This window comes from Fringilla coelebs, assembly GCF_963513975.1.
Source record: "Fringilla coelebs genome assembly, chromosome: 4".
NCBI lineage: Eukaryota > Metazoa > Chordata > Aves > Passeriformes > Fringillidae > Fringilla > Fringilla coelebs.
The window spans coordinates 13,557,603-13,578,229 of record NC_140032.1 but is presented as its reverse complement, the minus strand read 5'-3'; the positions used below and the strand labels follow the sequence as shown (position 1 = coordinate 13,578,229).

The 20,627-nt window shown below is 38.8% G+C and overlaps 1 protein-coding gene across 1 annotated transcript; it reads left to right on the top strand.

The window, feature by feature from the left end:
* Positions 1 to 124: 124 nt before the first annotated feature.
* On the top strand, positions 125 to 19,735 carry WDR1 (WD repeat domain 1). The gene is made up of 15 exons (XM_084203846.1): positions 125 to 362; positions 648 to 769; positions 4,691 to 4,781; positions 7,608 to 7,755; positions 9,144 to 9,324; positions 11,136 to 11,213; positions 11,891 to 11,971; positions 12,090 to 12,323; positions 13,140 to 13,229; positions 14,131 to 14,285; positions 14,919 to 15,006; positions 16,004 to 16,114; positions 16,589 to 16,762; positions 17,935 to 18,079; positions 18,363 to 19,735. The coding sequence occupies exons 1-15, from the start codon at positions 347 to 349 to the stop codon at positions 18,470 to 18,472; spliced, it is 1,824 nt and encodes a 607-aa protein (XP_084059972.1). The 5' UTR covers positions 125 to 346; the 3' UTR covers positions 18,473 to 19,735.
* The last annotated feature ends 892 nt before the right edge of the window (positions 19,736 to 20,627 follow it).

Sequence of the window (20,627 nt, the reverse complement as noted above, 5' to 3'; positions counted from 1 at the left end):
CCCGGCCCCGGCCCGGCCCGGCCCGCCCTGCGCGCAGCTCCCCGCGGGGCGGGGCCGCCTCCGAGGCCGCCCCAGCGCGGCCCCGCCGGGCCCGGCCGAGCCCACGGCATTTCCGGGGGAGGGCGCGCGGCGCGGGCTGGCGGGGAGCGGCGCGGCGCGGCGCGAGCAGAGTTGACTATATATGGTCAAAGGCAGCGGAGAGCGGCGCGCGGCGCGGGCGCTTCCTGGTTCGCGCCGCGGGGCCGAGCGGGGCTGAGCGGCGGCAGCGGAGCCACAGAGCCCGGCCCGGCCGCGCCCGCCGCCCTTCCCTGCCCGAGCCTGCCGCCGCCGCGACTAGTGGGCGAAGATGCCGTACGAGATCAGTAAGCTGGCGGGGGCGCCGGGGCGGCGAGGTGCAGGGCGGGCACGGGCACGGGACCGGGACGGGGCGCCCCGCGGGCTGCGGAGCCTGGTGCGGCCCCGCGGGACGGCGCGGAGCCGGCGCTGCCTCGCAGCCCGCTGACAGCAACAAGTGACGGCGGCTGCCGGCAGGGCAGGGCGTGTGCCGGTAGCGGGAAGGCATTAAGCTCTTTCCTTTCATTTTGATTTTTATTTTTTTTTAATTATAATTATTATTTTATTCCCTTTCTCCTTTTATTTTTCCGTAGAAAAAGTGTTCGCCAGCCTTCCGCAGGTTGAACGAGGCGTTTCCAAAATTATTGGAGGTGATCCTAAGGGCAACAATTTTCTTTATACCAATGGAAAATGTGTCGTCATCAGAAACATTGATGTAATGTATCTTGATTTATTTTGTTTTCTAGTGTGAAGGTTTCGCTAAGTTTCATTTTGTCTCCCTGCCCCTCCTTTAACAGCCTGTGCTTCATTCAGTCTTGGCGATTTCAATCGAGGTCACAGATCCGTGATCAGCAGCGGGGGAATAAGTAAAGTGCATGACTCAGGCATAAAACCATAGGCAGGGACTGTGAAAACATGTAGAAAATCTCGGCAAAATGTGCAATTCTTTCCCTCTTCGCACAGGGCTTAAGAGATGAGAGACTGGTATATTCTGGTTGGCCCTGTTTATCTTCTTAGGTATCACTATTATGAAGTTGAATGCTGTGTTTGCCTAATAAATGAACCGTTTGGGACCCTGTTCCTGTCAGAGAAGCATGTAAATACTTGCAAACCTTCATCTTTAAACGCGTTATTCTTTAGCTTCTTTCCCCCCACCCAGCCCCAACTACAGGAATCAAAACATTTATGAATTGCTGGACTCTATGATAAGCTGGGTGCAAGTTCTCAGCACTGCTCACAGGGAATTTTGCTCATCGATTAAATATTAGAATGCCCCAGTTAATGTTTTCAGTACTGTGGAGGTTTGGATTTGTTTTTTTTTTTTTTTTTCCTCTGGTGCTAACTAGAGAAATGTTAAGAGAGTTATTTGATTGATTTCTTTTCAAAGATGGCATCCCTTTGAAAAGCATGGAGAAAATGTTGCATGTTTAGGCCACTGTCTTGCTACTGGTTTTTAAAAAATAAATTATTTTCAAAGCGATTGCTTGTTCTTTAGAAATCAAATTCTCCCCTAGGTTTACTTTCCTATTGCAGGTTTGGCCTGCAGCAGGAAGGGCTGCAGGGGGAGGGGCAGGACATACCTCTGGAATTTTTAGGTCTCCACAACAATGGGTTTGTTTATGGCTGCTCCTGTAAATCACCTTTGTAAACTGAGCTGTTTCCCCGTTTTATCTCATCCTCCCCACTAAATTCAGACATTTCTTCATTGTCATGCTGTAATAGATAAGTGCTACTAATAACTTATTCCTTGCAGATTTCTTGATTGCTATCAGTTTTAAATTCCTCCACTTAAATCCAAAAGTAAGCTCACACCCTGGTTTCAGTGTGTCTCTATAATGTCTTTGTAATAATGTTTTGCTCTCAGTATCAAGAAAAGTTCGAGTTTCTGAAACCAGAAGCCCCATTTAAACCCTGTAATGGCACACAGTGTGATGAGAGAAGAGGGAAGAACCACTCTGCTTACATTACAGTTTCTGACCAAGTCGTGAATGCCAGCCTTCTCCTTTGTACTTTCATTAATGCTCCTCTGACCCTGTTTTGGAGGTTAAATCGGAAGAAAGCAATTTGCTTTACCTGAATCAGCTCACTGAGGATTAGCCCAGTCCAAATGTGAGCCCCAGCGTGAGCTGGGGGGTGTAGGGGACACGGTGACCTGAGAACAGGCAAGGTGGGATTGTGGGAATTCAAATTCAAACTGTTTAAACTCTCGAGGGAAGGTGAGAATGGAAGTAATGAATCCCTCGGTTTTATGGTGCAGTTCGTGCTGATACGCAGATTTACCCAACTGACAAGGGGAGTTTGCTACTGTTAATAATTGACTGGTGACTACAGAATATATTGTAGCAGTAACACAAAAACTGACCAACCCCCCTGTTCTATGGCTTTTGTGCTGGAGAATGTTGCAGTTTGTAACCTGACTTGGAAGTGTGTCAACTCTCAGTTAAGAGCTGCACCTTCTTTGCACCATATAGAAGCCTCTCTAATAGTTTGCAACAACGAAATGAAATGTTGGCGGGGTCTGTGTGTAGTACCTCCATGAGCAGTTCTCCAGTGGAATTGCTGTACTCTAATTAAAAAAAAAAAAAAGGGTGTTCAAAATGCAGTGATCACCTTTCTCCTTAAGTCTAAAGCTATCTAGCATTAGCTAATCAGATGAATATAGCATTCAGGGTTAATGCTTGATCTCTGAGCATGATCTAGAGACTTCCTTTAACAAGAAGTAGTTCTGGAAAAGCTCTGTGAGAAAGAGCAGTGATATTTTTTAAGGTTTCATACTTCATTAATATTTTATCTTCATGAGTCTAATGCTACTTTGAAGCTCGGAACTGAAACTGCTCACTTTCATATGTGGCTCTGGTTTCAGTGTTTGACATAAGCCACATAAGCTCGCTGCTGGTTTAATCTAGGTACTACATTTGTCTCAGCTCCACTATAATTTTCTCCTTAAATATCTTTTTAGAAGTGTTTTTTTGAGGGTTGGGCCTGATACAAAAAACATGCAAGTTAGAAAACCGACTTTACAAGCAGAAATAATACTATTGAATAAATAATGTACAATTTGACAGCCCTAACTTACTGCCTGGTTTCTGGAATCTATCTACCATATCTTCATATCTTAAATTTGGGTCTTACTCTTTCATGTCACCCTTTAAGTTAGTCTCTCAGCTTAGTTTCCTGGGCTCTTGAGATTTTTGCTGTAAAATAGCACCTACCATGCTGTTAATACCAACATGCAGGGGATTTGAGCTCCCTGACCATGTAGGTGATGCAGATATAGAATAGGGAAAACATTATCTTGTCTTGCTCAGATGAAATCCAGTTGGACACAAAATGAAGAGGGTTGTGCATGCTCTAAGTGCAGATGGTTGTGACTTAAGTAGAGCTATAATGCACTCAAGCAATGCATAAAAGCAGGAATGAAAAAGAGTTCCTTTTTGCATGAGCAAGCTGAATTCTGTCTCCTGAGATGTAACAGTACTGCAACAGTGCAGATGTGTGTAGAATTTCTTGAAGTGAGCTGTCTTGTGAGCAGGAGACTGCTTTCTAACACAGAGCGGGTGTCTTAGTTTTTCCTGATTGGATGGCTGAGTCATACCATAACATCAGGTGGTTTTCTGGTTCAATTGAATAAATCTGTATTAATTATAGCAGTTAAAATGGAATTTTGTTTTCATCATATGAGTCAAGTTTCTGGAGCTGGAGCAAGCCTGTTAAATGGTAGAAAAATATTTCTAAAGGATAGTGTTACTATTGTAGCATGTATACACTGTAATTGAGAGGAGTGCAGGATGACTTTTTTATACAGTAATTTGAAAGCAGTTTTTCGCCTTGATGCCATTCTTTTTCTGGTTTGTGTGGTGCCTCTATTGTATAACAAACACTACTGATTTGCTGAGACACAGAGTTCATTTTATTGTCCAACCTGAAATATCTGAAATATTATGTCTGAATATCTGAATATTTTGTCTGAAAACATAATTTAGAGTGAAGAGATAAAATAATGATGGAGTGGCAGTGAATTTCTTTCAGAATTCCTGTACAACTCTTGATACCAAGTCTTCTGGCTTTTAAGCAGATTGCAATTATCAAGAAAGAGTAGGCCTAGCACATCTCATTGGTTATTGAGTGATTTTGGGTACATGGTGATGATTAACAGCCATGTGTTATGGTTGACTGCAGGCTTAAGTTTCATGCTTGACTACAGTAGAATTTTAGATGTGTGTTGCAAAGCACAGCTCATTTTTAGTATTCTACTTGAATAACTGCTTTATCCCTGGGCTAGCTCTAAAAAAAGAGAGCCTGATGCTTGGCCTGTTATTTTGGAGAGTGTTTTTCTACTGTTCAGCAGGTATTGGAGAAGAAAGGGTCCCAGCACTTCAGGCTTCCTTAAGAGGAAATCCTTTTTTGTGTCAGTTGTTAGAAAGAAGTGTGTTGCTTCATGGTATCAGCAGTGTTCTGCAATGTGTACTGCACTTCTCACTTCTAGACAGTTGCTCAACTTAAGCTGGAAGGCAGGATTTGAGAGAAAGGAGTGCAGAGAGAAATTTTGAATTTTATTGTTGAATTTCTGATTTTATTCCTTTGAAAATGAGGAAGTAGTACAACTTAGTAACTTTTTTTTTCCCCTTTAAAATAGAATCCTGCAATTGCTGACATCTACACTGAGCATGCCCACCAGGTTGTAGTTGCCAAGTATGCTCCTAGTGGATTCTACATAGCATCTGGAGGTAAAGTATCCATGTTCATGAGGTGTGTGTGGACAGAGCTGTTAACATTACTGGCAAAACCACAGTAACATTTTGTGTGTGTGTGGAATAGGCAGTCGAGGGGATGTGCTTCCAGGGACATACATACATGTCTTTGGAGGAGGGATAATGTCTGTCCTTGTTCCTCTAACCTCTTTCTCAGACAGTGAGCTTAGTGGCATTCTTGGTCTTTTTAAAATGTAGTATTTCAATAAAGAACCTGGAAATGAACCCTAAATACTAAGTGTGATGAAGACTTGTGTAAATGCAAGAGTGAAAAGTTATTTCTGAAATACAGGATTATTGTGTGTGATGTTAATAAACTTTGATACTTTCTAGGCAGGAGAGGGATTCTAAAACAGTGTGTACTCGGTTTTATTTCCTTTCTTCCTGACCAAACTTGGCAACTTTTATGACTTTTACTTTTTAGCATGAACTAAAAAAGCTTTCCTTGGCAAGTTAGCAGGGAAAGAGGCAGAGTCTCAGTTTTCGTGTAATGCATATGAATCAATAGTCTGAGGATGTGTAACATGAATTTTTACAGTGTGAATTTCCTGTATTATGGGAGTTTTTGACTACCAAAGAACTAAACAAACCTTTTTTAATAGAAGCTTACATCAAATAACTGATATTTTTTTCAGGAGGAGTGGAATACAGTGAAGAATATTGATAAATACAACACTTGTAACTGTATTTCTTTCAAAGATTTGCGGCTAAAATATAGAAATTTTTTTTTTAATGCTTGCCATAGTCAATTAGAAGTGCTTCGGAAGCAAGTAATGTGCCCAAATAGATATATTTTTAAAGTAGTATATCTGAAAATAAAACATTCTGAATATGAGCCCCTTAGAAACAAAACCCAGATTCCTGCAAAGGTCTTAGTATGGGAGTTTCACTTTCAGCAATTTCAAGGGAACTGTATTTTTTTAAGTGTAAAATGTCCTGTCCTTCTTGGTTTCAGAAAGCTATATTAGAATAAGTATTTTTGGAGTACTGGGGAACCTTTAAGAAGACTGATAGCAGAGCTTTTTTTTTTTTTTTTTTTTTTTTTTTTCCTCCCTTTTTCTCACATTCTTGTCTGAAAGGGACTACAGCCAGGATTTTCTTGGCTCAGTCTTGTGTGTGGACCATGTGTCAAATTGAATACCCTCTTAAAATCCAGTTTGCATTCTGTATTCTACAAACTTGGTGCTCTAGGTTTGTGCAGCACTCAATACTCAGAATAATTTTTTCTGTCTAATTTTTTCTTGTAGTCTTTTAGATTTCTAGTCCTCTGTAAAAGAACAGCAATAGACACTGTGCTAGGGAAGTATTTGGTTGATTTTTGTCATACCCAAGTGAAAGAGTTTAGGTTGCAGTATTTGCTTTAAAAAGTGTGTTCTGTGTGTCATTTATAAATAGTTTTGTGATACTGCTGAGCATGGGGTCTGAAGATAGATGACCAGGCTGTTTAAGCTGTTTCTAAGTATAACATGTAAGATTCATTTCTCTGTCTATAAATCTGCATTAGCCAAGCAGCCTGTGTTAATGCTTCATGAGACAGACCTTTGGCATTATGGTTTTGGCTTTTATGGTAATTTCTCTTACTGCAGTCATAGCAGATGTAATAATGGGATATACTGCAAAGTTGAAGCTCTGTGTCTTATCTGTTAATAGATGTAGAAAACAATTAGACTGTAAAGTCCACATTAAAATTCTGCTTCAATAACAATTTCTCTGTATGAAGTCCTGAGTCTGTCCTTTTAGCAGAAGTGAAGATCAGTCCGTGACCAGGTCCAAAAGATGCAGGGTGGCTGTATGTTTAAATTGAATTGTAAAGATGCACCACTAAATGGTGAACAGAATTTAAGCATTCTGCTGTGGTGAAAGATGCATTTTTTAGCACGTGGTTTATTCTAAAACAGTGGCTTTTTTGAAGGGTACAATACACACAGACTTTGCTGTGTGGGTTTCATTAGAGTTGTGTAAATTTGTCCGTGTATAGAACAATTCCTCCGGTTACAATCCTGACAATCCTGCACTACAGTAATTGCTCTGAATAGCTCTTGGGTTTTACAATACCCAGTGGAAACAGTGATCCAGGGAGCTTTCATTATCTCAAGTCTTGAATTGTTAACTCTTGTGCCATGTCTGCTGCTTTTGACATTACTGTTCCTGAATATTCTGTTGCCTTCCTTTCTAGTATTCCAGATAGTGCAGGCATCCACACCATTAAGTGTGTACATGCTTCTGTATAGAAGAAGTACACTGATGTGCATGAATTGAGTTCTGTGGGCAGAAATCTCTTTGTACATTACATATGCCTGGTATTTGTATGCAAAACAGGTCTCCTTTGAAGGTACAAATTATAGAGCATCAACCACTGACCACTGTTCTGCTCCCTCTTGTAGGTGTAGGGTGGCTTACATCCCAGTGAAGGGTCAGTGAGCTGTCTTGTAGCTGCTGGGCAGGGGGGCTGGGCTGGCTTGTTCTCTGTGTAGCAGATACTCATCACATACCAGCTGATAACACTAAAGTTCCTACTCTCTTATTTTGCAGTTTTTTCATGTGTCTGCAAATGCTTTCTCAGTCTGTTGTATTTGGTGCTGCATGGCTTGACTCGTAGTATCTGGTTAAAAACCTAATTTATCAAAATGGATATAGTCTTCAGGATTCCTAAATGAGGAGATTTGTAGTAGTAATAGGGTAAGGTAGTAGGTCCCTAGTACAAGTCTTCTGTGTAGCTGAAAATTTGTACTCTGGCAGATTCATGAGTCATGTGACTGAGTCATGCTGGAACAATAGTTATATTCTGTTTTATTATGGCAGATGTCTCTGGAAAGCTGAGAATCTGGGATACTACACAGAAGGAACACCTACTGAAGTATGAGTATCAGCCATTTGCAGGAAAAATAAAGGACCTTGCATGGACTGAAGACAGCAAGAGAATTGCTGTGGTTGGAGAAGGAAGGGAAAAGTGAGTAATTCTTTTATGTTTTTGTTTATACATACATACATGCATTTACTGTAAACCTCTGCATCCTTACATCCTTGCAGAAAGCTTTTAATTCTTCAATGGAATGAAGTAATTGCTTTTCCCCTGTCTTGACTTCAAGTTGTGCTGTTCTGCAGCAATATTTTCTACGTAGTGTTTGACTTTAAATTAGTTGGAAAATATAGTTCTGTTACAATTGGTTAGTTTAAAAATTGTATGGGACTTGTTTCTTAGAGGTAGGTGGGTATTACTTTCAAGGATAGCTGTTTGGTGGATTTTTTTTGTCAAATTCTGATAGGGTAGGAATGGGAAAAGATTTTTTTTTTTCCCCTCTTCCTTCACTTATTGGACTCATGGTGTTATTCAGTTGATTGAATAAGAGTTAAAAAAAAGTATATCTGAATTTTCTCCTTTGGTAACATGTCTGTATTTTTAGGTTTTATTGTGGTAGTTTAATGAAAGGACAACAAGCAGTCATCCTTTACCTGACTAAATGAGATGCCGATTTAGGTTTGTGTCCTCCATTTAATGTTCAAAGTCTGTCAGAACTTTTAAAACAGAGTCCAGACCAGGTAGTCTTATGCCTAAACGGCTGAAAAATATCATATGGTGCTGTTCCCTAGTCCCCTGCACCATTCTGTAATCCCTGTCATGTACTGTGTCCTTGAAAGAGACTCTTTGTCCTCCATTGCTCCCTCTGCCTCATCTCCCCCTGGGGAGATACAATGTGAGTTTGCTCTCTGCAAAAACATGGCCAGCTTGCTATTAGGTGAATGCACTTTCAGTCTAGAATATTGTTGAAGGGATTCTAAAGAAGGCCTTTCAGATAGCAATGCTCTGGCAGTTTAGTGCCCTGGTATTGATTATACTGGGGTTTTTTTAAAAGTGATTTAGAGCAAGAACTGTCAAAAAAGCTTTACAAATATTACTTAAAGGTTTAAGGAAGAAGAGTTTTAAAAGTGATGGTACCCAATCTAGGCTAAGCAGTCAGATAACTGTGATCTAGTCTCCTTGTTATCCCAGCTTTCTGCAGTCTGTGTTGTGGCTAGGCGCAGATGGAGTAATTTACTGCTTTCTTTTATAAACCAACAGTCTTAGTGAGAAATATACATTGGATCTCTGAATTTTAGAAGCTTTATATGCAAAACCTGATTGTCCCCTTCAGCAAACGGTCTCCTATTGAAGATTAGAATCTCACCAGCAAGATCTCAAATAGCCTTCAGGGAACTGTGATGCGCTTGTATGAGATTAATGAGATGACCTAATTTCTTTTCTTTGAGTGCACTCAAATCTGCAGTTTGCAGATATTCAAGGAGTTAATCTATATGTAACTTTTATCAATTGTATTTATCGTGTGCTTTTCTGACTAGGTTTGGAGCAGTGTTCCTGTGGGATAGTGGCTCTTCTGTTGGTGAGATTACTGGGCACAATAAGGTGATCAACAGCGTGGACATGAAACAAACGAGACCATATCGGCTGGCAACTGGCAGTGATGACAACTGTGCTGCCTTCTTCGAGGGACCGCCATTCAAGTTCAAGTTTACACTAAGCGTGAGTTGAAGTTTAGATGTGGCTCTGTTGTTAAACTGTGCAGTTTCTACCAAGCTTGCAGTTCTTAGCACAACTAGCTGTTACAACAGAAGTTGTCAGTTCCCCCCTTTGAAGCATAGCTGGTGTCAAGTGGCTTTCCCAAAACCATGTATAACTAAATGTTTTTCTCAGGCCAAGAAAACCAAAATAATTGGTTGGTTGAAAAGAGAACCTGAAACAGTTTTTCCAATATTCTTTTTTCATTGTCGCTAAGCTATGGAAGGGATGAAGTTGGCTGTTTTGTTGGCTCTGTTGATACTTTCAGAGCTCTGTTTCCCTGTGCAGATGTGTGTAGAATTTCTTGAAGCTTTCCAAGGCACATGATTCAAGAAATGTGGTGATTTTAATGTAATTTTCCAATCTAATAAAGAGTGCTCAAACCTGAAATCCCAGGGCCACATCTGTTTGAAACCATAACTTGATTTCTATCTCATGAATGGTATGTAACTTGTATGGTCAGTTTTCTGGTTCCGTGTTCCTTTTAACTTTGTTTCTTATTCTACTTATAACAATCCCTTACGTGAAACAAAGGCTGAAACTACCATAGTGAAGGTGTTCATTGTTGCTTGAGGCCAAAGGAAATAAAAAGCCACAAGCTTCTGCAGTTGTTTTGATGGCAGGAGATCTCTTGCCTCAAAAAAACTACTGTAAAGATACTGGATGTTATTGCAGTAGTGTATTCAAAATGTTTAGTTTGTATTTTAGTTTTAAAAACAGTGTAGTAGGCCTTTTACTTTCTTACACATGAGCCTTGAGTAGTCTTCATATGCTGACTTTAGTAAGGATTCCATTCCAATTCTAGAAAAGGAATTGTTTTGAGCTCTACGATCCAATGAAATGATGTAGTTGCCTAATATATTTCTGAACTTAAGCTGATACTTGCATTTTGCTAAGCTGGTTCTTTTAGAACTCTGAAGTCCAAATTACTCACCAGTGCTACTTAGACTGGTACATGATGCAGTCTTCCTTTTAAAGTGATATTTGGGTTGATATATGGGATCCTGGTATGGAGTGTAATATGGTTTAAATTAGAGCCTGCAGTATCATTGGGGGAAAAAAGGTATAGTTGGTGAAAGTAGGTTAGAACCTGCCTTCCATATTACTAAAAATAGTCTTCCAAATCTCTCTGCCTGGGAGCTTTGGCCTCATTGTGGTGCTTCCCTATTTAACATGTGTTTTTTAGTTTGCATGGTTTGAATTGTCTCCTACTTGTAAATAGTCTATTTGGGGAGCATACATCAGTCTTGCCTCATTACTTCACAGAACTGCCACTAATGCAGTCTCCCAGGTATGGAATTTTAGTAAAATAGTAACTTATTCCTCATGCCTCTGCTTTTTTTGTTTTTTGCAATAAGAAGGATAAAATACTCTTGTGTGTACAAAACTCACTGCTCAATAAAGTGAGAGTTGAAATCTGAGGAATGTTGCAGAAGTCATCAGTCACCACTGGAGGAAAATCTCATTTTTGTAGGCTGCATCTGACTCTTTTCACTACTTATCCCTGAAACTAGGTAATCATTCTTCTGGTATGCGTTGAGGTGTTTTAACTATATCAGTAATGATGTCACAGTATCTTTCCTGGACTGTTCTAGGCCCCATGATTCTCTTCAGATAGAGGCTAAACTTGCCTCATAGCAATTCTCTACAGCAAGCATCTCCTACATAGCTAATTTATGGTTCACATGTAAAAGAACTTCATTGTTAGCAGATTGTCTTCTATGTGAAGTGGTCTCTTCTTTTTTTGTTTGCTGATTCTTACTTTTTTTCTACAGGACCACACACGGTTTGTGAACTGTGTGAGATTTTCTCCTGATGGGAACAGATTTGCTACAGCTAGTGCAGATGGGCAGGTAAAACACAAGGAACTCTTTTAATACTGACTTTAGCATGAGAAGATTTTCTTGTGCATTTTGGGAATAGGATTAGTATTGTAAAATCCACGTTGCTTCTTTTTTTATGTCACAAGTTTAAACTTTTAACTATCCTGTATATCTGTAATAACTGATAAGTGGTCATAACCAGACTATTCTCACTTGGGTTTTTCCCCATTCCATCTCCCTAGCATCCTCTTACAAATTATTTTGGCAGGAACATGTTGGACTTTTGCAATATGTATGTTATGATCCTGAGAGGTCTAGCTGAAATTGTGAATTCATGGATAGCCACCCAGCTCCATGTGTAGTCCCTACTGATAAGAGCAGGTTGACGATGACTCTTTTACCATAGGTAGCTTGTCCTTCTCAGAGGGCAGATTCTCATGACAGCAGTGCTAAGCAGCTGTCATCACAGTAGTAGTCAAAACTGTAACATTTTCCAGAATTTCAACTGTCTGGATCCAAAGTACAGGGGACTTGCTGTAATTATTTACAAATTTCATCTCAATTATTTAGTCTTAATTATTCAGTGTAGCACAGCTTGTGCCTCTCCTCAAGAAGGACTCTAGTGTATCAAAATATCAGATACTATCTTGGGGTTTTTTCTGTAACTGCTTTTCCCTTTAAGTTGTATGTCTTTGTGCTCTTTTAAGATTTTTGTTTATGATGGGAAGACTGGAGAGAAAGTGTGTGCTCTTGGTGGAGGCAAAGCACATGATGGAGGTATTTATGCTGTAAGTACCGCTTCATTTGTGCAGATGATCTGTAGTGTTTCATTACCCAGTTAATGAACTGCAAAGTCTTGGATTAAGAAATGCATTTACTGTCTTGTGGTGACATTTGTTTTTACAGATTAGTTGGAGCCCTGACAGTAGTCAGTTGCTTTCTGCTTCTGGAGATAAAACTGCTAAAATCTGGGATGTTGGTGCTAATTCTATTGTAAATACTTTTAACATGGGATCAAACGTGTTGGATCAGCAGCTGGGTTGCTTGTGGCAGAAAGACCATTTACTGACTATCTCCCTGTCTGGCTATATCAATTATTTGGACAAGAACAATCCAAATAAGCCTTTACGTGTCATAAAGGTAGGTTAAAGTTCTGTTACTGCATGAGTTTCTGCAATAAATGACTCAGTGATTGAAGTTGTAAAGATGGAATTGTAGGCTATTGTAAAGTAGCTATTGAAAAATAGCTTTGTTTAATTAGCATTGCCAAATGAGCTGTATATGACTGTTTCTTCAGTCAAGAAGTTACCCTTTACATAGGTGAGACTGTGCTTTCTGCAAGTACCCACTGATTATTTCATTTTAATTAATGTTATCGACTTATCTTTTGTTGCAGCTTTAAGCATTCTTAAGATGAGAAAAGGAATACAGCATAGATAGAAAACTACCAGAGATGTCTCATTCTTCTAGAACTAGTGTATTGTGGACAAGGTGATTAGGGTTACCGTGCAATTGAACTTTAATTTTAGGATTTAAAGAGTTCACTGACACTAGACTCTCTCATGGGAACTTACATTTTTACATGAACTAGAAAGGATGTCCCAGATTTTTGCCATCATTGCTATAATTCTGGAAGTTGGTGTGGGTACATGACCATATTTAGTCCTCTTCTTTGAATCATAAAGTGCCTGAAAAGCAGTGATGAAAAGGCTGCAAAAGTATTTTGGCTCATCAGGCTAATAAGGACATCCATGGCCCTTATTGTTTCTCATCAAGGACGTAGCAATAGCAGTGCTATAACAGTTAAATGGCTGTAAAATAGTGGGTTTTATACTGGGTGACTTGTAATGCTTGTGAATAGCATGTTATTTTCTGAATAACCTATCATTCTTCTCAAATAGGTGTATGTATGTGTTAAAAATTGCTCATCAGTGATTATTTATGTCCCATTCACAGGGTCATAGTAAATCAATTCAGTGTCTTACGGTGCACAAAAATGGTGGAAAGTCCTATATTTACTCTGGAAGTAATGATGGTCATATTAATATCCTTTGAATGATAGTGGTACTTGTTCTAGTCTTATAGTCTGATATGAGAGCTCATAAGGAGAGGTGAAAAAAAGGCTGTGCCAAAGACAAAGTTCATTGGACACAAGTGAATATTTTGTCTTAAGTTTATTTTGCTTTTCCCTAATACCTGTTTTAATAGCTTCATTCACACTTTCCTACTAAACATAAGCCAACTCCTAATTTTCAGTTGTTGCTTCTTCATGATAGGTAGCTTGATAGTATGGAGAAGCAAGTAAATATATAAATTAGCCTCTTGTAACATCAAGAAACAGCAATTAAAAAAACAGCAAAAAACCCCCCAGTATTTTCCACTTATGACAAAATAGGCAGAAACTTATATTTTCAGCACTCTGAAGCTTATAGTTACAGCTACAGTCCTTTTTCCTGCCTTTAAAATGGTGTCATGTTGTCATAAACTCTTATAAATATAGGTCCTGTTTCTTTTCAGACCAGTAATAATGTGAGTAGTTCACATGATGTTACCATCTAAAACGAGGGAAAGCCAGTGTCAGGGCTAGGGCTTCTATCTAAAATTCTTTAAAAAGTATTTTCCTGTCTCAGACCTAATGCTAATTAATCCATTATTTGTTGCTGTTTGTGGTAGCTCATTTAGCTCACTACAGAACATCAGAGTTTCACTTACTAAGTATTATAAGGTTGCCCATGGAGCTTATAGAGTCTCCATCCCTAGAGGTACTCAAAACCTTGCAGAGCCCTGCAGCCTGTTGTAGCTGACACCAACTGGAGCAACGGGATGGACTAAATCTCAAGAGATCCCTTCTAACCTTGGTAGCTGTCCTCTCAGTTATGTAATTTTCATGGTGTGGAATCTGACTGCACCACTATCTTCAAATGTTCCTTAATTCTATTATGCACATTATTGGGATTCTGAAACTGGAGAGAATGATGGCTTTTCTGGGAAAGGCCACACAAACCAGGTTTCTAGAATGGCAGTGGATGAAATGGACCAGCTGGTCACCTGCAGTATGGATGACACTGTGCGCTACACCAACCTTAGCAAGAGAGATTACAGGTTAGTTAAAATGTGGCCTTCTATTGCACTATAATTATTTTACAGCAAGAGTGCTGTTGATTTTATATGGTAAATATAAATGCTGGAGTTTATTTAGGTTTTATGTTACCATGGAAACTGTAGATATTATTACTGTGCCAAGCTTGTGCTTTTTATGACAATAAGAAATGCATCCTAGACTTTTCAATTTGTTTTATCGCTTCCATGGGTTAGATGGAGATTTTCTTGTATTGGGTGACTTAAGGGCTTTAGAAGGGTTTTTGCTTTGTCATTCATAAATACTTTTGGGTAGTGGAGATAAATGTGATTCGGAGGAGTGGGACACTGTTTCTTCATGGAAACCAGAATTTAAAGAATCCTGTTAACATAATCTAGTTAGTTTAAAAATTAAACTGTAGTATAGTAACATTGACTTTCATTTTAAAGGTGTACTACTTGATCAAGATAGTAAAGCTTTAAACACAAAAAAATAGGAAACTTTGCTGATTAGTAGATGAGAAAATTCAATTGTGCATGTTCTGGATGATTAGTGGGTGATTATTTGAATGGGCAATTTAAAATAATGGTAGACATGGAATAATTTCTTCCTGCTTTGTCCTTCCTGCTTCTTCACCTTGGCACATCCTCGTCCAGTGGCCAGGATGCTGTGAAAATGGATGTTCAGCCAAAATGTTTAGCTGTGGGTCCTGGTGGTTATACTGTAGTTTTATGCATTGGACAAGTAAGTATTAATATGTAGGCTATCAACTATTGCTGTGTTAATAATGCCATGTATGGTAACACTTAACTATTTTGTGTGGTTATTACCTTGTGCATCTGCAGAATTTCCTAATAATACCTATAGGGAACTTAATTCAGCAGGATACTTGATAACCCTTGTCTTCTTGCATCCTGTACCAATTTCAGAAATTTCAGATTTAAATTTCAGAAAGTCCCTTGTGTGGCTGCATCTGTATTTATTATCAATACAGCTTTGTGCTAGAAGGTTAAACTCAGAATCATGCTCATGCCAGATCTGTTCAATGACACAGTTTTGGCAAAAGGATGTTTTTCTCCTGCCTTTTTTTTTTTTTTTTTTGCAATTAATCCAATTAACTGGTGTTGTTGTACGGCATAAGCAGCTCTAGCTCACGTGCCACTAGTACGCAGATCAGAGAAAACTGAGACATTGCACTGACGCTCTCTTGTATCAAAACATTATTAACTTCTAATGATTTCTCCTTTCTGCATGGGTGCTGGTTTTGTGTTTATATTTGATAGTGTTGTCCAAACCTGTTTTCATGTGAGTTATAACCATTGCATAGAAATGGATAGGAAATAGCCTTTTAAGGTTTAAGACTGCAGCATTAACTTGCTAGTAATTTGGTCCTGCCTCCATCCCTTTAACCATGAACAAGGAAGGGAGCAAGCATTGCTAAAAATACTGGTTTGTCCATGTTTATTTCATGTTCAAACTAAGTGAAGCAAAGCTGAAGGCAGTGGAGAATGCCCTACACTATGTGGTTTAGAACACACGTAGTACAGCAGATTAGTTAGTCACCACATGCAGGCATTTCTTCAATTTTTTTTTTTTTTTTTAAAGAATGAAACTGTTCCCTTAAGATGAGAAAACAATAAACATCTGAGTAATTAGAGGGAATTTGTATTTATGGCTAAAGTAATAGTTTTATAGTAGGTACTTCGAAAAGGAGTCTTAGTTTCTGGTTTTCTGCTTACAGATTGTCTTGATGAAAGATAAGAAGAAATGTTTTGCAATTGATGACCTTGGCTATGAGCCAGAAGCTGTAGCCATTCACCCATCAGGAGGTACAGCAGCAGTGGGAGGAGCGGTAAGGTTGCACTTCCTAAAACTGTACTACTTTGAACACTGCAGCAAGTAACAGAAGTATTTAATAATAGTAGGTGTGTTGTGTTGAGAAATGGTAGGTGACAATTTGTAACAGCATCAAGATTGTTGAAGTGTGTGCATTTGGTGTTCCTGGGCTTTCATTTCCTAGGTTCTGCCACAATGTGACCTAAAGTCTGTTTTACTTCTTTTTGAATTGAATCTTTTTTTCCTGTATTTGCTGTTTTGAAATTGCCAAATTGTTTTTATCCAGTGTGTTCTTGAAGTTGGCAAATTATAGAAAATGGGGGTTTTTCCACACTTGGTGGATTGTAGCCAGCATAAATGACGGGTTATGTAAACCTTTTCTTTACATAAGCACTACCAGACAGAATTAATGCACAAAGTTTCAGGAACTCCTCTTTCTATTGTAAAATGATTCTTCTACCTTTTCTCCTTCTTTGCTGTTAATTTGCAGGATGGGAATGTCCATTTGTATTCAATCCAAGGAACCTCTTTAAAAAGTGACGATAAGACTTTGGAAGCTAAAGGTCCTGTTACTGACCTGGCATATTCTCACGATGGTGCCTTTCTTGCAGTCTGTGATGCAAACAAAGTTGTCACTGTCTTTAGTGTTGCTGATGGCTACGCGGTAAGAACTGTTGTAACAGAGAGTTGTCTTTGTTTAAAAACAGACTGACACCCTTTACTTGTAAATCATTGATGTAAATTTGATGTTTCTTTGACTGTTTACCTGCTATTTTGGGCTAGTCCTGGTATTTACAGCAGCCTATGTGAACTCTCCAGACAGTAAGAATAGTTGAGGAAATGTGCAGCATGGGTTGGCTGCTAGGAAAGCATTGAAATCCATCTAATAACAAATACATCATTAAGACAGGGAAGGAGCTGGATTTCCACAGGCCAGCCATAGTTAAATACAAAAAGTTCCTTTGGATCTGCCAAACCAGTAGTTGGATAGTTTGGGATTTTAAAAGGAAATAACAAAATACATGCCATGTCTGTTAAAGAATTTATGTGTATTTTTGTTAAATGGACAAGAATGTAGGCTCAGCTTGATAAGAATTGTGCAATACAATAAAATTCAATTACACAAATAAAGCAGACTTGGCAATGAAATTCTACTAGCTCTGGCACACAGTTCCATGGTAAGGATTAAGCTATGCAAGGGACATGCTAGGACAGGGAATCTTGCTTTATCTGCCAATCTACTGTCTTAACTAAAAACCAAAAAATGGGCAATTTCCACTTTTCAGCCCAAGCAATCAATGCATGTCAGCCTGCAAACTCCTCAAACTTTGACTAAAATAACACTGAAGTAAAAACAGAGGATGGCATTCCACAAAAAAACATTTCATTTTCCATTTACATTTTCATTGCAAACTCCTCAAACTTTGACTAAAATAACACTGAAGTAAAAACACAGGATGGCATTCCACAAAAAAACATTTCATTTTCCAAGTAAAGATTGAAATAATTTTGCCTTGTGAAACATCTGTGGGATTATTTTAGAAGCCTCTAAATTGCATATGCCCTTAACATATTAAGCTTTCATAGAAAAATGTCTTAGTAGGTTTTTTTTCTTTTACAAAGGGGGTTTGTATTTTATTGGCCTACTAAGTATTTAAATAAATCACATAAAATGAAGCCACCACTTAGTTTACTTAGTGCATCCATCTTTATCTGAGATGTAAATTGTCTGGAGTCTAGCAGTAGCTTGTTCTGATGCTGCACATTGAAAGCTAGTGATTTCCTGAAGCAGCTTGAACTATTGGAATAACCCATGTCTCCCTGATTTTCAAATAGGAGCATAATGTCTTTTATGGACACCATGCAAAAGTTGTTTGCATTGCATGGTCACCAGACAATGAACACTTTGCTTCTGGAGGCATGGACATGATGGTGTATGTTTGGACTGTGAGTGATCCAGAGACCAGAGTCAAGATACCAGGTATGTTTTCTTCAACATACTACTTTTAAAAGTTGTTAGTAGTTCTTGAGATCCCACACTGTTTTGTAGATTAATGGTAAGCATTGGAATGTCACCAAAGTAATTTAGCCTTTGTTAATTTCTATCTAGCCGCACTAGCTGAAGTTTTTCTGTTATTTTTGTAGTTATTTTTAAAAACCAGCACTAGTATTTAATCCAGCTAAAAATCATATTTGGAATGTGCTGAAATTACTTTGTCAACCCAGCCTTCCTAACTCTTCTGTTACTTTGCACTGTGATACAGATGCTCACAGACTACATCATGTAAGCGGCTTGGCGTGGCTGGATGAACATACTCTGGTAACAACATCCCATGATGCTTCTGTTAAAGAGTGGTCTATCTCCTACAATTGAAATAAGCCCCCTCTTTGGAAGGACCTAATCAGGGACTAGAACTACTGCAGTGGAACATAGCATTTCCTTTAAAAAATCTGTATTGGCCTCTGGGTCTGCTGTCATATCCTCATATCTTTACAGGGTGTTCATATCTGTAATTAAATGTACTTTGAAAGCTTTAGCGAATAACAGTTTGCACATGAAAAGCACTTAAATTATGTCTGGAGCTTAACCTTTGTGCTGAACATTCCAGAGGCAACAGCCAAACAAGTTGGTGTGCAAGGTTCAGGCGCGAAAGATTCAAACTCAATCAGTTGTTCTTTTCTAACCAAGAAACATAAGACTGTACAGCATGAGAGTAATACTTCTCATTTTTTCTAATTACAGAACATTTCTGTACTAACAGTCATAGTAAGAGTATTTAGTTGTGGTCTGAAACCAATCAAGCTGTGTGCAGCTACTGTATATTGCTTTGCTTCTCTATACTACACCAAACTGTTGCCTCAGATTTTCTCCTCCAGATAAGAAGATGGGGTACATACATAATAAACTTTTTATGTATTTCATGTCAAATCTTTGTGGTTTATTTTAAGGTGGAAGTGTGGGATTTTAATGTACTTACTGTTGTGGGTATAATGTTTACAAATAATCATTGTGGCAACTTGTTGCTTCAGAAACACAATTGTTACTTCCATGAATTAAGACTGTCTCGTCATTTCAGTGTCAGAGAAAAGAAATCATTCTGTTTTAAAGATTAAAGATATTTTCTGTTTGAAGGAGAAGCATGTTATTGTTTTAAAAAATGCAGTACTTCTACCACCTTTTGGAAAATACAGGAATTAAACAAAGTGAAGTGTTGTTATGACTTAAAGTGATTTTTGAGAAGATGGTGTTTGCTCAGTAAGTTTTATGCCTTTGCATGTGCAGAACAGTTGCATGAAAGCATTACCTCATGCGAAGAGATCCTGATGTTGTGTTTAGTTCCCTTCTCACACTCCACAATAGGTTTAAGTGATTTGAAGCTAGCAGTCCAACAAGGGTGGAGGAGGACACTCTGATGCAAAGTAGTAGGAAGATTTGTTACCATCTCTGATGGCCAAAAAGAGTTGTTGCTGTCTAGAACCTTGGAAGACTTATAAGTTTTCTCTGTTAAGTCTCTACCACCACCACCACCACCACCTTTCCAGTTGTCTTTGGATTTTATTAAGCTTTCCTTTCTGTGTGGACTCGCGTGTTTTTTTTTACCAATCATATTTCTAATGACACTAATTATACAGCAAATAAAATGCTTTTGCTGCTTCTCATACTGTGGCCTATTGCTCAATTGCTGAAAAAAAATTGCCTTACAAAAATGAAATATTGGTGAAACATCTTTTGAAAACAAAAAAAAGTTGATTTCTTTTTAGGAATGGTGATCAGAATGTTTCCTAGCCTGCAAGCCAACGTCTGTAGTGGAACAGTTGACGTAGATTTAAATTTTTTTCTTCTAAGAAGTGCGATATTTTGCACCATAGTTTCTTTGTGTTTTCTGTGTCTCTGTTAGCAGTTTTGCATGTTATTCTTACTAACAATGCAAGGGCAAGAGAAGTTTTGGAAACGGATATGTTTGATGTTTGGTTTAAGGTCCAAATGAACAAGGTTTTCTCAATGTTTAGCTCCTAAAACTTGTTCTGCTGTTGCATAGGGCCTGGCACAGCAAGCAATTCCTCATTGTTTGTGAGTCTGATCTGGAAGAGTTGCTATTGAACTGCTCAGTGGGTTCCTGTGGTAGTTGAGTCCCTGTCATTTAAGTAATTATAAGGGGGAAGGGAGGAGGAGTTAAGCAGTTATCAGAGCCTGTGCACTGTGCCTGAAAGGCGATGTGTAGGATGAGCTATTTTTTGATTCCTCAAAGACCTTGTAGTGCTGCTCCTGTGGAATGCCTGTTAGCCAGAAACACTGCCTTCAGTTGTGTGTTTGGACAGCAGTGAGGTGACTGCTTGTGCTTCAGCTTCCACTGGATTTGTTTATTGGCATATGGCCTGAGCTTCTAATTCCTTAAGAGCTAATATGGTCTTTGTAGCTGGCTAGCAAATCCTGACTAGAAAACTGAAAATATATTTTGCTGTTGGACCAAATGTCTTAGCACAGGTTCATTGTTGATCCAGTGTACACACACTACAAACTGATTTAA